This window comes from Gracilinanus agilis, chromosome 2 (assembly GCF_016433145.1).
Source record: "Gracilinanus agilis isolate LMUSP501 chromosome 2, AgileGrace, whole genome shotgun sequence".
Taxonomy (NCBI): Eukaryota; Metazoa; Chordata; class Mammalia; order Didelphimorphia; family Didelphidae; genus Gracilinanus; species Gracilinanus agilis.
Window position 1 is genome coordinate 468,848,364 of NC_058131.1, and position 17,149 is coordinate 468,865,512.

General features: G+C 36.5%; 1 protein-coding gene across 3 annotated transcripts in view; it reads left to right on the forward strand.

Annotated features, from left to right (window-relative positions):
* Positions 1 to 14,579, forward strand: part of RTN1 (reticulon 1) — a 272,390-nt gene extending 257,811 nt beyond the window's left edge. For all 3 annotated transcript variants that reach the window (XM_044662023.1, XM_044662024.1, XM_044662025.1), the window contains 6 exons: positions 1,490 to 1,697; positions 4,743 to 4,881; positions 7,242 to 7,311; positions 8,150 to 8,196; positions 8,281 to 8,339; positions 14,456 to 14,579. In XM_044662023.1, coding sequence (XP_044517958.1) covers positions 1,490 to 1,697; positions 4,743 to 4,881; positions 7,242 to 7,311; positions 8,150 to 8,196; positions 8,281 to 8,339; positions 14,456 to 14,498 — 566 coding nt within the window. In that variant the 3' untranslated portion in view covers positions 14,499 to 14,579. The remainder of the gene's footprint in view (positions 1 to 1,489; positions 1,698 to 4,742; positions 4,882 to 7,241; positions 7,312 to 8,149; positions 8,197 to 8,280; positions 8,340 to 14,455) is intronic.
* The last annotated feature ends 2,570 nt before the right edge of the window (positions 14,580 to 17,149 follow it).

Genomic DNA, 17,149 nt, shown 5'->3' on the forward strand with positions numbered 1-17,149 from the left:
ACTACCTGCTAATGCTTTCCTCTTTCAGATTACGTGTTATATGTTTATATATATATATATATACATATATATATGACACATATATCACACACAAACATTACACATGCATACCTATATAGATGTACCCACTTATTTACATGATCTCCATTTGAATGTGCACTACCTGAAAGCAAGGGCTATTTATACTCCTTTCTTTGTATTCCTAGTACATAGGATCGTGCCTGGCATATGTTATTTATTATCACACCAACACCATCCAAGGGATTTTCTTGGCAGAGATGCCAGAGTCATTTCCTATTTCCTTCTGCAGTGGATTAAGGCAAACAGGGATTAAGTGACTTGCTCAGAGCCACATAGCTAGTAGGCAACCAAAAACAGATTTGAACTCAAGTCTTTCTGACTCCAGACCCTATACTCAATCCACTGAGCCATCTATCAAGCCCTAAATAAATGTTTGTTGTCTGTCTCAGTCAGTACAGTACAGAAATGTTGACTGAATTAACCCATGATGCAGCCAGATTTGAAACTACTTCATCTGTGCCAACACTTGCTTCTTAACCTTTGATCCAGGCTAGGAATATAGATCATGGAACCGCATAATCTTTGTCCTTGGGCCACCAGTCACTAGTGAATATGCCTAAGGATTATAGCGTTGACAAGAGAGAATAAAGTCTTGGTTTTCAAACAATGGACACCTCTAACCTAGCCCCCTAAGTTAGAACATCTATTTTTCCCTAAGTAAATGCGAAAAGGCAAATGGTAATGCTTTCAGTAAGATACAGTAAGTAAAACAAATAAAATAAAAAAGTAGCATATTTGACACACCCAAGGCACTTTTTCTACATGTTTATGATGACAGTTCTACCTTATATACTGGGTGTCATGCATAGAAGTAAAACTTTGAGATAGGTTCCTGAGTAAATAATCAACTGATTATTTACTTCACTGATTGCCTCTAGAGTAGTGATTTTTAATTTAAAAAAAACCCCAAAAGATAACTATATTCCAGTATAATTGGTTTCCTTTTAATGCTATTTAATTTTTGATATGTACATTTAAAAACATGATTCTGAAAAGAGGTCCACAGGCTTCACTAGATCACCAAAGAATTGCAAAGAAGGTTAAGAATGTCTTGCTTGGATCAATGAGATAAAATCTGTAAAGGTCTTACTATAATGCCTAGCACACAGTAGGCATAAAATAAATGCTTATTTCTTCTCCCTCCCTCCACATTACCCTATAACCCTAACTAAAATAGCACAGAGACAAGTGCTACTAGTGTTTCAAAAGGTATAGTTTATGTTTGTGCATTAGCAGCTGAACTGGAAATCCAAATTCAGAGACTGGATTTGAATCCACCCAGCTCAAAGGCAAAATTTCCATTTCTGAAGAAATGGTACTGCCTGGTGGATTTTCATGTATGTAGACTATTTACTGGTTTGAAAACTGTTTCCCACATTAAGTGTCTTTTGGTTTTTGTTCCTCACAGTGATCGACCTGTTGTACTGGCGTGATATTAAGCAGACTGGCATAGTGTTTGGAAGCTTCTTGTTACTGCTCTTCTCTCTGACCCAATTCAGTGTTGTCAGTGTGGTAGCCTACCTGGCCTTGGCTGCACTCTCGGCCACCATTAGCTTCAGAATCTACAAGTCTGTCTTACAAGCCGTGCAGAAAACCGATGAAGGGCACCCATTCAAGTGAGTACTTGCCTCCACCGGGGTCTTCCTCATCCTGGCTGCTCTGATATGTTGTTTTGGCCTTTGTTCAATCACATGCATTGGGTTTTGGTCATTTATACCTTTAGATAACATGTGAAACACATTTTCCATAAACCCCTGTATTCTTGATACTAAAGCTCTACATTTCAAACAATCCCTAATGGGCACCGGCTTTTCTGCCTATAGCTATTTATAAATTTTGTCTAGTATATATTACTAATATGGTATCTTTTTAAAAAAACAAACAAGTTCATACCTTGGGTCCTAGAATCAAAACTCTGTTTTGTTTCCAAGGCAGAAGAGTAGTAAGGGCTAGGCACTGGGGGAGGGGGATCAAGTAATTTGCCCAGGTTCACACAGCTAGGAAGTGTCTAAGGTCACATTTGAACCCAGGACCTTCAATCTCCAGACTGAGGTACCTAGCTGCCTGCCCAGTATGTCTTATTAATAAGGTATCCTAGTGTAATTTGGGATACAACATAACCCAAAGATAGAGAGCCAGGAAAAACTGAATTTTAAATCTTGTCTCTGATTTGTATAATTGGGTAAGTCATTTAGCTTCTGAATGCCACCAGGCATGAGTAAAATTGGAAATTGGGCAGCAAGGGTTGGTCTGTGACTGAATTTCCTCACTGGAAGTTCTCTATGCCAAAGAATCCACAGGCATGGTACCCTTCCAAAGGATATCTTAGCACCAGCAGGACCATCCTTTTGAGGATGCAAGAATCAATGTTTACACACCGTCTTCTTAATTCTTTCCTGCCATATACATGCACTACATTTTTATACAGGTGAAATCTGATTTGAAGGAGCATAGAAGGCAAGGAAGAGATGTCACAAAAGGGTAATATGCAGCCTGAGGGTGTGTGTGTGTGGAGGGAATGGGGGCATGTTTACACCAAGCAGCCACCACCATTCACATCTCCCTCTACCTAACACAGACACACAATTTACATGCCTTCTGTTGACACATATGTCACGTATTTTTGATATCATCTCCCATCGCCATCTTACTTTCCCTTTCCCTTGCTAACTACCTCCTGAGATTAAAGGTGTCTCAGTGTCGGAAGTGCAGGATCTGGGGCAATTATACACGCATATTAATGTAGAGACAGTCTGACTGTCTCTAACCAGACTAACGACAGTAGCAGCAAAAGAAACAATAACAATAAAATAATCGATAAACATTTATTAATTAGTTACTATGTGTCAGGCACTGTGCTAAATTCTAGGAATACAAAAAGGAGGCAAAAGTCATTCTATGCCCTAAAGGAGTTTGTAATCTAATGACTAATATTAATAACCAGCGTTAATATAGTGCTTAAAAGTTTACAAAATGCTTTACATAGTTTAACACAGTTGATCCTCACAATAACTTTATGAGATAAGTACTACTATTATTATTATTATTATTTTCATTTTATAGATGAGATAACTGAGGCAAAGAATGGTTAAGTGACTTGCTCAGGAGTTACAAAACTAGGGAATTTGAACTCAGACCTTTCTGACTGCAGGCAGCTCCCTAGTACAGTGACTAGAGCCTCAAGCATGAAGTCAAAAAGACTCATCTCAATTGACCTCAGATACTTACTAGCTGTGTGACCCTGGGCAAGTCTCTTAACCCTAATTGCATTGGTTTCCTTATCTGTTAAGTGAGCTGGGAAAGGAAATGAGAAACCACTCCAGTATTTTTGCCCCCAAAAACCCCAAATAGGGTCATGTAGGTAATTAGCAACTGGAATTTGCAGAATTTTAGGGACCAAGACAGGGATTTAACTTGTGAATTCATTGGTATAGGGCAGTGATGGGCAAACTTTTTAAAGAGGGGGCCAAAGGAAAGGAAATGTTCATCTGTCAGTCTGTTTCTAAGGCAACTCTTTCAAAGTTTCATTTTATTGTATCCTACTCATTGTATTCGTCAGATTAGGAATAATGTCACAGGGCTGGATAGAACATTTCAGGGGGCTGCATCTGGCCCCCAGGCCATAGTTTGCCCATCACTGGTATAAGGAATACCCAGATAGGGAAACTGTAAGAAAACTTGATGGTACATCAGATTGAGTTCTGGGCATGGAGTCAAGGAAGGCTTGAGTTCAAATATGGCCTCAGATATTTACTAGCTGTGTAACCCTAGGCAAATCACTTAACTTCTATCTGCCTCAGTTCCTCACTTGTAAAGAATGAGAATCAAATCAGTTAATGTTTGCAAATATAAATAAGATGTTTAGCACAATGCACAGCATATAGTAGACTCGTTGCCTTTCCCCTCTACTATGCAGGTCAGTACCTTCTCTGCAATCATTAGTCTTAGGAAATTTCTGAGTTCACCAAAGAAAACTTGTGTAGGGTTACACAGAAAATATATCTTGCCTATTTTAAAAAATGGTTCCTTCTTTCTAGATGAGGACAACCTGATCAATGAATAGAGATTCGTGTGGTTATCTGGAGGAAAGGAGTTAGTCTGAATAATTAAATATGAACCTGACTTGCTGTAGTGGAAGCCTAAGGTCCCAAATTCATTATATCATTCTGCAGCATTGTGTCCTTAATACTAAGTATACATGATCATAAAATATGTTTTCATTGGTTGAGGGTTTTCTTACCCCAACTAATTTCTTTAATTGCCATCACCCATCAACTTAGCAATTGAAGTTGCTCAGCTCAAAGCCAAAATTTCCAAGGAAATCCTTCTTCCAAATGAAGTTCATGTATATGTTAAAGTTGCTTGTTTGAAAAATCTTTCCATTGTTTAATGACTTATATTTGACTCCCCACAGTTACTGCACCACTGGGCACTTTATATTTTAATATTTCAGAGTAAATTTTGCTGATTCTAAAACTCTTTGAGATGACCCGTGCTTGTCATATTAGCCCAATAATTTGTATGGTAAGAGAAAAACAAAACAAAACAAAACAAAACAATTAGTGCCTTGAGCCAATTAGGTGTGTGCTAGGAGCTGTTTTTTTATTTAGTCTGATGGGAGTATCTCTTTTTGCTTGTTTGTTCCTTTGTTTGTTTGGCAGGGCATATCTGGAGCTCGAGATCTCTCTTTCCCAGGACCAGATTCAGAAGTACACAGACTACCTGCAGTTATATGTGAATAGTGCAGCTAAAGAACTGAGAAGACTCTTTCTGGTCCAAGATCTGGTGGATTCCTTAAAGGTATAAGGGCTGAAGTAGTTCACTGTTTGTCCTTTATTTTCTTCTGAAGCCAAAATACTAGGAGCTCATAACAAAATAAGCCTCAATAGGACAATATTTTCATTTTGTTTTTATCCATTAGATTAGAGGGGGTGTGAATTAGATCATTAGTTCTTAACTTGGAGCCCCAGGACCGCAGAGAGTTCAGGGTATCCATGAACTTGGATGGGAGAAAAATAGCATCTTAATTTCAGTGTAATTACATTTCTTTTGTAATCCTATAGAGTTTACTTTTTGAATTTAAAAACCTCTTCTGAGAAAGGTCCATAGTCTTTATCTGACTGCCAAAGGGGTCTATGACACCAAAAAAGGTTAAGAACCCTTGGATTAGATGTTCTCTAATGGTTCTTCTAGTTCTGATATTCCATGATTCTATATACAAAGCAAAAATACTACTTGCCCATGCCTTCGTAACCTGCCTTCCCCCTCCCATCTTTCCAGGCTTCTTACACCTTACAACTTTCCCACACCTCATAGTCTGAATTCCTTTTTTTCTTCCTCACACAAGACATTCTATCTCCTGACTTCATGCATTTTTACTGCCTGCCCTACCACGCCTGGAATTCTCTCCCTCCTGGACTCTACCTCCTGGCTTCCCTGGGTTCTTTCAAATGCCAGCTAAAATCCTACCTTCTTTAAGAAGCCTTTTCTGATTCTCCCTCTTACTAATGCCTTTTCTCCCTTGATTCCCTCAATCTATCCTTTATATCTTTTACTGATGCAGAGTTGTTTGCATGTTGTCTCCCCCATTAAAGTGTGAGTTCCTTGAGAGCACCAACTTTGCCTTTCAACATATCCCCATTGTTTAACATAGTGTCTGACATAAAGAAAGTTCTTAATGATGTTTATTATTATTAACTACTGCCTGACTCTCAAATTATCCTTTGCCTTTGGACTCACAATAAGTTTGAAAGGAATTCTCATTTGAATCTCACGTAGCACTTGAGGCATCTTTTTTGGACCCAAAGACTTTATACACTAAAAAGTTTTTTGCATTATCTAAGATTTTTTTTTGTATCTCTTAGCATATTCTTCTATTGTTTGACTCTAACTACACTAATATCAGCTTTGAAGCTGAGGTATATGAAATAGTTTAGCATAGCAAAGAGGAGCCCCAAGTGTGAATTGAAAGCACTGGGTTCTGTTCTTGACTCTACCATTGATTTGGGGATTTTTGGATAGAGGGAGCTAGGTATTGCAACAGATAGAATGTTGGTCTTGGAATTAACAAGACCTGAGTTTAGCTCTGGCCTCAGGAACTTACTATCTTATGTGACCCTAGATAAGTCATTTAGCCTCTGCTCACTAGTTTCCTCATCTGTAAAATGGGTGTGATAATAATGGCACTTACCTCCCAGAGAGGTTGAGAGAATAAAATTTCCAAGATTTTCAAATCTTTGAGTACTAATGTAAATGATGGTTATTCTTATTATATTTTTCTCAATTTCTGAGATTATGTATAAGATGAATCAAATCAAACAATCAACATTTATTAAGCATCCACTATGTGACATGTGGGCAGCAAGATGGCTCAGTGAATAGAGTGCTGGGCCTGAAGTCAGAAAGACTCATTTTTCTGAATTCACATCTGGTCTCAGGACATTGTATGTTGCAAGTCACTTAGCTCTGTCTCAATTTCCTCATCTGAAAAATGAACTAAAGAGGAAACAGCAAACTATCCCAGTATCTTGCCAAAAAATGCCAAGTTGTATTGTGAAGAATTGGACACAACTGAAACAAATGAACAACAATATGACAGGTGCTGCTAAAGATACAGAGAGGCTCAGGTGTGTTCCCTGAACTTAAACAAGTTAGAATTATTACAAAATTGTCAAATAATTAAATATGATAAAAATACTTTTTTACCATCTATAGTAAAGTCTTAAAGTAAATATAAAAATTGTATTCATAATAGGAAAAAATATGACCCAAAGTAGTATTTTACCCTGTTAACTTACAATTTCTAGTAGAGATTCGGATGGTGCAGAATTCGGACTTGATTCCTTTTCATTCCATTTGGGTTAAACTTATGGTATAATGTTAAGCATTTTTTGTTGATTTAATTGTAAATCTAAGTTAAGTGCTCATCTTCCAAGTACAATAGGATTCTGGACCTGGAGTTAGTAGGAATTGAAAGTCTTGCCCTTAATCTCTTTGAGCCTCAATTTTTTCATCTGTAAAATGGGATATCAGTAGTATCTATCTCACTGGGTAGCTGTGAGGATCAATGAGATAATGTATGGAAAGTTTTTTGCAAGCCTTAAAATAATATATAAATGAGAGTTAAATATTTGAAGACCTAATGATCCTTTTAATTTCAGTTTGCAGTGCTAATGTGGCTACTGACTTATGTTGGTGCTCTCTTCAATGGCCTGACACTGCTGATAATGGGTAAAAATAATTTGGTGTTACAATTTAGTGTTATTATTTAATCTTTACCTAGAATTTATATGGAATTGGATGCTGTCCCCAATGTAGTTCTTAACTTATTTTTTATTTTGTGAATTCTGAAAAAAAATGGAAGTCACAGAGTCTCCCAACTTCAGACTAATTTCATTGCCATGGAATAGTAATTAAATATATATATACATATACATGTATATATATAAAATCAGGGACATCTAAATGGCTCAGTAGATAGAGAGCCAGGCCTGGAGATGGGAGGTTCTGGATTCAGATCTGGTCTCAGATACTTCCTAGTTGTGTGACCCTGGACAAGTCACTTCACCCCCATTGCTGAGCCCTCACCGTTCTTCCGCCTTGGAACCAATAGACAGTATTGATTCCAAGATGGAAGGTGAGGGTTTAAAAAAAAAAATATATATATATATACATATGAAAAATATATATATAATTTATTATTCACTAAAAATGTATTTTTTTATTTGGTCAGATTCTGTTTTCTATAAGCTCTTAATCTTCTCATTGGCTTATCTCACATTTCATGTACTATGACATCTATGGATAAAGATGAATTATTCACCTGGGAAGTTCAGACAGCATTTAACCTCACTACAAGGGAAAGTTGGATCATTTCTGTAGACGATTCTATGTCTTTTCTTTTTATTTTGAAGCATCCTTATACTTTGCATCTTCCCCACCTCCCACCTTGTATCCATAGAAGGCTAAAAGCAACTAACTAGTCGCATCATATAAATAGGTGAAGTGATGTGTGTTATTATTCACCAGTCTCAGAACATTAACCATGTAAATTTTTTTTCTTCCCTAGCTGTGGTGTCGATGTTTACTCTCCCAGTAGTATATTTTAAGCACCAGGTAAATTCAACATAGTTTTTGTAATTTGTATTAAGTTTCAAAGTTTTGTCTTTTGGTATACTCATAATTCCTTTTTCTTTGTAGGCACAGATTGACCAATATTTGGGACTTGTGAGGACTCACGTAAATACTGTTGTGGGAAAGTAAGTTCAATAATGGGGTTTCTTGGAGGACAGCTGGGTGGCTCAGTGGATTGAGAGCCAGGCCTAGAGATGGGAGGTCCTAGGTTTAAATCTGGTTCAGACACTTCCTAGCTGTGTGACCCTGGGCAAGTCACTTAACCCCAATTGCTTAGCCATTACTGCCTTGAAACCAATATTGAATAATGAGTGTAAAGTTTTTAAGAAATGGAGTAGGTTAAAGCTTCCATAATTATCAGTAAAGAGGTCAGACCCGTTAATGACTGCTCTATTTTTAGCCAAAGAATGTTAAGGAGAGGAAAGAAAGAAGAAAGGAAAATTTAAAAAAAGAAGGAACAAAGGAATGAAGGAAGGGTAGAAGGAAGGAGGGAAAGAAGGAAGGAAGGAAAGAAAGAAGAAGAGAAGAAAGGAAGGAGGGAAGGGTAGAAGGAAGTAAGGAAGGAATTTGGGAGGGAAGAAAAAAGAAAAGAAAGAATGGAAGAGAAAGAGAAGAGAGGGGAGGAGAGGGAAAAGAAAATATTTATCTAGTCCAACCTCTGCTTGAAGAATGAATCCCATTAGCAGAATCCCTAACAAGAGATCATCTAGCCTCCAATTGAATATCCTCTGTCCTAAATCCTATAATTCTCTAACTACTACTAAGGAACTTACTACCTCATGAGGTACCCTGTTTTATCTTTTGATATGAAAGAAGGTTGGGCTTAATTCCAAATTAACATATTCCCTTTTATCTGTGGTGGAAAGTATCTGGGAAGAGTAAAATTTTAGTTTAATAAAAGAAAGCACAGTTGGTGGCCAAAAGACTTGCTCAGCAAACAAATAGCCAGCCACATTCAGGAAGGAAGTGAACTTCCCAAAATAAACTAAGTTTCTAGAATTTGAGGTCTGTGGGTTAAAGACCTAGTTCTGCCAGTGTTCTTACTGTGTAATCTTGATAAAATCAATGACTCTCCTTATGCCTCTGTTCAAAAGGGACTGGGGTAACTGACTCCTAAAATGCTTCCAGATTTTCTATTCTAATTCTAAACATTTAAATAAAAGCTATAAGAAATACTGGGTGATAGATTTCTGAATTAGCTGAGCAGGTGGATCCCTTCAGCACATTCCAGCTCTGGCATTCTGTGACTGGGTGAAATTATTCTAGTATTTCTGCCAAGAAAAACCCAAAGAGGATCACAAAGAGTTGGCCATGACTGAAAAATGACCAAACAAATTTGAAAGTTTAAATGCCTTATCAAAAGTTTCACAGGGAACTAGCAAGACTAGCAGCAAGATGGCACAATCTATATAATGCTGGATGTGAAATTAGGAAGATCTGAGTTCAAATGTGACTCAGACAGTTGCTAGCTGAGTTACTGTAGGCACGACATGTAATCTCTGCTTCAGTTTTGTCATCTGTAAAATTGGGATAATATCACCTACCTCTAAGGGTTAAATTAGGAGTTTTGACAAAATAAGAGAGCGGCTTTTAATAACTTAAGTTTTAATGAGAATATAGTAGAGTTGCAAATTAATATTATCCCTTTAAGCCAGAGAAAAGAAAACTTCTAGCAGCTTTTAACAATTAACAATTTAATTTAATTAAAATAGAGATAGTAAATGAATGTAGTAAAATGAATATAGTAAAAAGGTAGAGAAAGAAAATTCCCTAATGCCTATACTAGTTATCTTATAACTGCCTATAATTACTATCTAAAACTGCCTATAATATACCTATAACTGCCTATAACTACCACTAATAACAACTACCCCACAAAGTTCCAATCCAATCCAGCCTAATCAATACCAACCCAATCAGTGTTTAATCCAACCCCAATTAGGTCTGTCAATGAAGACCAGCCACCTTCCAAAAAGTTCAAGAAAGAAAAAAAATCTAATAGCCCCAACCAAAAGCCAAAAATCTAAAAGCCAAAAAGGTCTCTAAAGGCTAAAGCCAAAAGCCCTCTCAGTGAACTCAGGCCTGCCTTTATATTCCAGCAATTAAACACCAACCACAAATTCACACCCAGCAGCCAACTTCCCCTCAACTGCCAGCCCTGTCAGGGACTGAAAACCTTACCAACTGACACTTGCCCCTTTTATAACCTTTTCTGCCTTACTTCCTATCTCTCTGGTTCCTCCTTCCTGTCTCTATGGTAAGAGGACCTCTAGGTCCCTGTTAAGTTAAAAAAGGAATAAAGAATTCCTCTTTTACAGTGGATAAAATGAGATGATATTTGTAAAACACATTACAAAACTATATTTATATAAGTTAACATATGAATATAATTATGTGTTAAATATGTGAATCTAATACACAAAATGTAATAAATGACTATATCATAGCATAAATATATTATCCATATATTAAAAAGATGCCATTAACTATATTTTATTACTTCAAGTACAGATTCTTTGAAATACATTAGATTGATTCCCTTTATCATTCTTAGATGATGTCTGGACATTATCCTGGCATTTGACAAAGTTTCTCATGAGATTATCATATATAATATTTATGTGGGGGGGCTAGAATACAATACAGTAAGTTGGATTAGCAACTGAATAATGCCCTAAGTATATTTCTAAACATAATGAGATAAGTTTGGAGGGTAATGTCTAGTTGTGTGCTACACTACTCTGTTCTTAGACCTCACCGATTTTGAAAGCATCCTTATGAAGTTTGTAGGTGGAAAAAAATCACAATTTAAAATATTTATAGTTGACCAAACGCTGGGCTAATTAGTGGTAAATGACAAAATTAAGTTTAAAAATGGTCTAGAGAAGCTATAATTCTAGTCCAAAATCATGATTAAATTTAATTAATTTTCTCCAAATAATATATAACAAATATTCTGTTCTGCATTTGGGTTCAACAAAAAAAGGGTCTAGGTTTCATAAAAACTATATTGGAGGGAGGCAGTTAGGTAGTTTAGTGGATTGAGAGTCACATTTAGAGACAGAAGGTCCTGGGTTAAAATTTGACATCAGATACTTCCTAGCTGTGTGTTCCTGAGTTAACCACCATTGCCTAGCCCTTATCTATCTTCTCCCTTGGAACCAATACATAATATTGATTCTAAAATGGAAGGCAATGGTTTCTAAAAAGTTGTATTAGGGAAAGGAGAAGGGATAGAACTGCTAAGGGATGATAATGACTGCTGATGGAGAGGAAGAAGGCAGAGTTGTTTAACTCTGGTTCAGTTTCTTCAACAAGGAGAATTATCTTCAGAGTGGAAGAACAGAACAAAAAATTATGGTAGAAATCTCATATGCAAGATAAAAAGAGAAATATTAGGAGAATTTCTAGGAGCTCTTGATGAATTTGAATCACTAGACCCAGATAAAAATCATAACAGAGAATAAAAGGAACTGGCAAAATGATTGCTAAACCATTTTGATCTTTGAAAGATCAAGGAGAGCAATGGAGGTGCCAGAGGATTAGAGAAAGGAGAATATCTTGAATTTCAAAAAAAAGATAGTGCTGTCTGCCAACTAGTCCAGTGAACTTGACTTTGATTTCTTGTAAAATTCTAGAATGTATTTTAAAGGGGTGGTTAGTTAAAAAATCTCTGAAAGGAAGCAGTGACCATGAAAAATTGGTCTGGCTCCATCTAAAACAAATTAATAATAAACTAACCTTATTTTTTGGACAATATTACTATACTTATTAGACAAGTAGAATGTTACTAATAGAACTTACTTACCGAAATTTTGAGCAGTTAGATGTTCCTGAGTTCTATTTTAGCCTCAGATACTTACTAGCTATGTGACCCTGGAAGGAAAAAAAAATCACTCGCCTCAGTTTCCTCATCTGTAAAATGAGCTAGAGAAGGAAGGAAATGGCAAACCACTCCTAACTTTCCCAAGAGAACCCTAAATGGGGTTACCAAGAGTCAGTTATGATTGAAACAACTCAACAACAACACCTACGTTTTAGTGAAGAATTTAACAAAATCTCTCATATTACATATTTAGATAAGATGAAAAGATATGGGGCTAAACAACAATACAGTTATAGGTGGAGCACCTGAAATACAGAACTAGAGTTCAATATGAATTTGGAAGAAGGTATCAAATGGACTTATAAATGACTTGTAATCATACTTATGTTAATCCTTTAATCCAGTGATGGGCAAACTTTTTAAAGAGGGGGCCAAAGGAAAGGAAATGCTCATCTGTCAGTTTGTTTCTAAGGCAACTCTTTTGAAGTTTCATTGTACTGTATCTTACTCACTGTATTCGACAGATTAGGAATAATGTCAAGCAGGCACATAGAACATTTCAGGGGGCCACATCTGGCCAGCAGGCCATAGTTTGCCCATCACTGATTTAATCCACAAAGGTGGGCGGGATAGCTAACATTCTGGTTGACAGAGTCAGGATTTTAAAAGCTCTTCAACTAGGAATTGGGGCTAAACAAAAGAAGGTGAAACTTAATAGAAATAAATATATTCTATTTTTTTGTCTCAGACTATTGTAGCTACTTTGAGATTTAGAGATTTTTGTAGAAAAGACGTCAGCTAATGATGTAGAAAATAACAGACTTTTATTACAGTTGCATTTTAACTCTCATGAGAAAAGATTAAACATATAAGACACCTAGTGTTATGAGGAATCAAAGGGAAAGGGAAAAAAAGAAGAGGACAAATACATAAGGCAATTTTGGGAAGGGGTAATCACTAGATTTCAGGTACAAGAATCTTCAAACCATGATAGGAGAAAGAAAGACATTAAATGATGATCATTCAAGAAACTCAACTTTAGATAAGACATTCTGGTGTCAACACTGGTCACTTCTTCTAATCTGATAAGAAGATGGGATGGTTTCATCAGAATTTCTCAGTGAAGAAGAGGTCAAGAAATTCATACAGAGATGTTGAGCCTCTAGCAACCATGCTTGGATGGTGTCCTGTCTCTGATGTGAGAGGCAAGAAGAACCAGAAATAAGTTAGTGATGCTCAGATGAGTGCCTCATGGATCTGGAAATTCCTAACATGATTTTTTTTTAACAACTGCGAGACCCAGGTAAAAGGTATGAAGCAAAAAGATACTTATCCAGAGCTGAGACATGAGACTGCCTGGGAGGTTAATGAGGAAAGGAGGAAGAGAACAAGCATGTATATAGTGCCTACTGTGTGCTAGACACCATGCCAAGTATTTTACAAATATTATTTCATTTGATCATCACAACAACCCTGGCATATCAGTGCTGTAATTATCCTCATTTTAGAGTTGAGGAAACTGAGGCAAGCAGAAATTGAGTGACTTTTTAGGGTCACAAAGCTAGTAAGTGTGAGAGGTTATTTGAACTCAGATATTCCTGACTCCAGGCTCAGCACTCTATCCAATGTACAACCAGCTACCCCAATGTGTGATTTGCAGTGATCCCTACGGATGAATTAGTGCCCCCTTTCTATTTGAGTTTGGCAGCACTGCCCTAGACCACACTATTACAGATGTGAAAAGTGTCATTTATTTGTCATAAAAACTCTGTTTCAACTTATTAATTCTGCTAATTTGTCAATATTCATATCCAACACTCCTACATAAAAAGATATAATTTGTAGAATTTGTCTTTATTGTTGTGGATGTCTATTGTTATATCTGCTATTTGCTAATCCAAAATATTATTATTAAATGTCATATAATTATATATACATTTATTCATATATCAATTCTTCCACTGTTTTAAATTATATTAAACATCAGCATCATAAAAACAAATATCGCCATATATTACGAATTCTAAGAGGGGAGGTAAGGATTTTTTAAACTGTTTCCCTGTGTTTTTTTACACAAAGACAGAAACATATTTCTTATAAAATATTTCCTCTAAGAAAATGACCCTCTCTTCAAAATTTAGAGTAGCGAATTAAAATAGTACTTGAAAGCAAGTTTTTTTCCTCAAATACAACAATGATTGATTGTGACAAATTGACTATTCATTCTTAGGATACATTTCCATTTGGTTTCTGGCTGCCATGCCTACCTTTACATCAACCACCTCTCAGTTACATTGCTATCTAATAACATGTGGCTAGATAAAACAAAGATATATGTTGAAATAATAAAGTAATTTCCATAAACAATGACAATGATGAATTGTCTTCTGATCTTGTAATGCTTTTCATTTTCAGGATTCAGGCCAAAATCCCAGGAGCAAAAAGGCAGACAGAGTAATTTGGATTCCCAACAGGCAACTAGGGATTAAACTGGAGTGGTAAAAGCTCTGTTCTTACACTTTACTGCAAATCGATTGTTTCTTCCCCCCCCCCCCGCCCCCAAATACCGTGATCTTAGAAACATATACTTCTCAACAGCTGTTTTTAGGCTGTTTCTGTACTCTTAAAATATCTGCAATCACTTGTGTTGAGCCCTATAGTATAGTAAAGAGAACATGTGTAGTGGATATGGTTTTTATTTTGTGTTGCTTAAAAAGTGCATGATGGTGAGACCCTGAACAATCTTTCTTTCTTTAGTGTTCCTTCTTCTTCCCTTCCCTTTCCAGTGCTTATGTAACTTTTAATGTTCCATTTAGCTAGGCCTTTCTTGCTTAGTGAGCTGTCACTAAGTCACTGGTTGGATTAATCTTTAATAACTATATATAGAATTGTAGGTGGATGTTTTGGTGTTTTTCCAGCACGCGCACACACATACACACACAAATGAAGTCAGTAGTACTTACAGTAACCAATTTTGTATAACTTTAAAAAAAAAGGAAAAATGAAAATAAATACCCAGTACTTTTGTTGTATGGGATGATGGACTGATTTACATGTATGGTAACTAAAGAGTACCAGCTTGTTAACTTTATTACAATTTGTATTACTTTCTCTGTAGTTCCTAAATGAACTTAATTATGAACTCTGAATATTTGCACTTATGTACTTGATACTGAATGCAGAAATAAATGTTACTCAATATTAAAGGTCTCCTTTTTTATTCTCCTATTCTGCCTATCCCCTCCTCTACAAGGTTTTCTGGAAAATTTAAGGAATTAAACCCACTAATCCATGCGTGGAAGACTAGTTTCTTGGCCTTTGGGATCCATTGTCCAATTTGACACAAAGACCAATTCCAACAAATTATATTGACTTTTTGTGTAGTATTAGCAAATATTATTGAGCAATAATGCAACTATGAGCTATATGCTGGGTGTACTGGTCTGATCTCATTGAGTTTACTATTTTCTTCATTTTCCTACACCACATTTTATAAAGAAAGTCAACAAAAGATACCACAAACCATAGGAGATTGACCAGAATGGTGAGGGATCTGGAAATGGTGTCCTATGAGAAATGTATAGAGGGAATCAGGACATTAAGTTTGGATTAATTATGTTAGCATTATTGTTATTATTATTAATGTTAGCTGAGTTTTCACAGGTGACACTTGAAGGACTAGCAGAGCAAAGGTAGACTGAACCAGGCTTAATGTCTCTGCTTTTTATAAACCTGTGTTGTGAACATTTATCTCATCAATACAGTCTCCAAGCTATTATTAGGTTTATTGAGAGGCAGCCAGTCTCACAATAAAGCCAGACTCTGGTTAAGATCAGGACCAGAGACGTCAAGCCTTAAGAGATAGTCTTTTTCATGCAAAGAAACCTGATGACACAAAGTGATACAGTCAAAATTAAAATAGAATGGATGTATAAATCTTTCACATAGGCAGGTCCAATGATGCAAGTGCTGAAAAAACTGGAAAGTTCAAAAATAATCACTATGGCGGTAGCCCATGTCTGATATCATTGTTGACCTTTCCAAGGCCTCTGCAATAAGAGGTTTGGGCTAATTGTTTTCTGCTGACAATTATTATGAAATACTAGGAGTCAGCAGTTGGATGACTGATATTTGCACCCAAGAGTAGCCTTCTACCTCCATTCTGACTGTCTTGAGCCTATACCCCAAAGCAGCCCTCCACCAACTAACTGTCTTGAGCTTACTCACAGCGGGGTGTGGTGGGCTTGGTAGAAACTTTTGGGTTACAGGTTTAAGGTCAAAGTACCTGTCAGCAAGATTTGATACCACTCCCCAAGCTGTATTTTTCTTAGCTAATGTTTATAATTCTTATAAAGCAAACTATATTATTTGTGTTATAATCATAAAGGCTAATATTATTATAATCATAAAAGAGGTGGGGGGTTTCACACACACCTACAGGTAACAAAATATCAAATTAATTAAATGACTAATGAAGGATGTCTTTATACTTGTTTGCAAACATCAGAAACCTGCCAAATTTCATACTTCAAAGGGCTTTATAAGAAAGAAACTTACTGGCTCATGTTTCTCAATTCCAAAATATGACATAGACTTTCAAAAATTTTTAAAACAGGAAAATCTTCTCTACACTCAAACCTCAACTCTGCTGTCAAAATTTCTCTTCATTTATGACTATCTTTACTTTATGTAGGCCATCCAGTTTGTGGCAGCACACATTATATTTGTGCTAGAAGAAGCAACAGGAAAACCAGTCATTTCCCCAAATTTCCTTTCTACTTCCAGTTTCTCTTCCCATTCTCTCCAGATGGTGAAAAGATTGAGAGAAGGAGACACATGTCTTTTCATGGTCAGGGGTCTATATCAACTGGGATCAAGGGGAACATTCTGGGAGGGGTATTTTTCCTCCTTCTATCTTACCTTCTTATACATCTCTCAAAAGTTTCTGGCTCCAGGTTCCAGATCTGATTTGCTATGACTTTCCTAAACCTGGAAGGCATCTTTCATATCTGCTCTGGGTCCCAGTCCCTATCCCAGCCCTCCTTACCCCAGGTCACCAGAGGTGGCTGTTGCTCTGGAGTGTCCATCTATCCATCTGTGTTCTGGCTA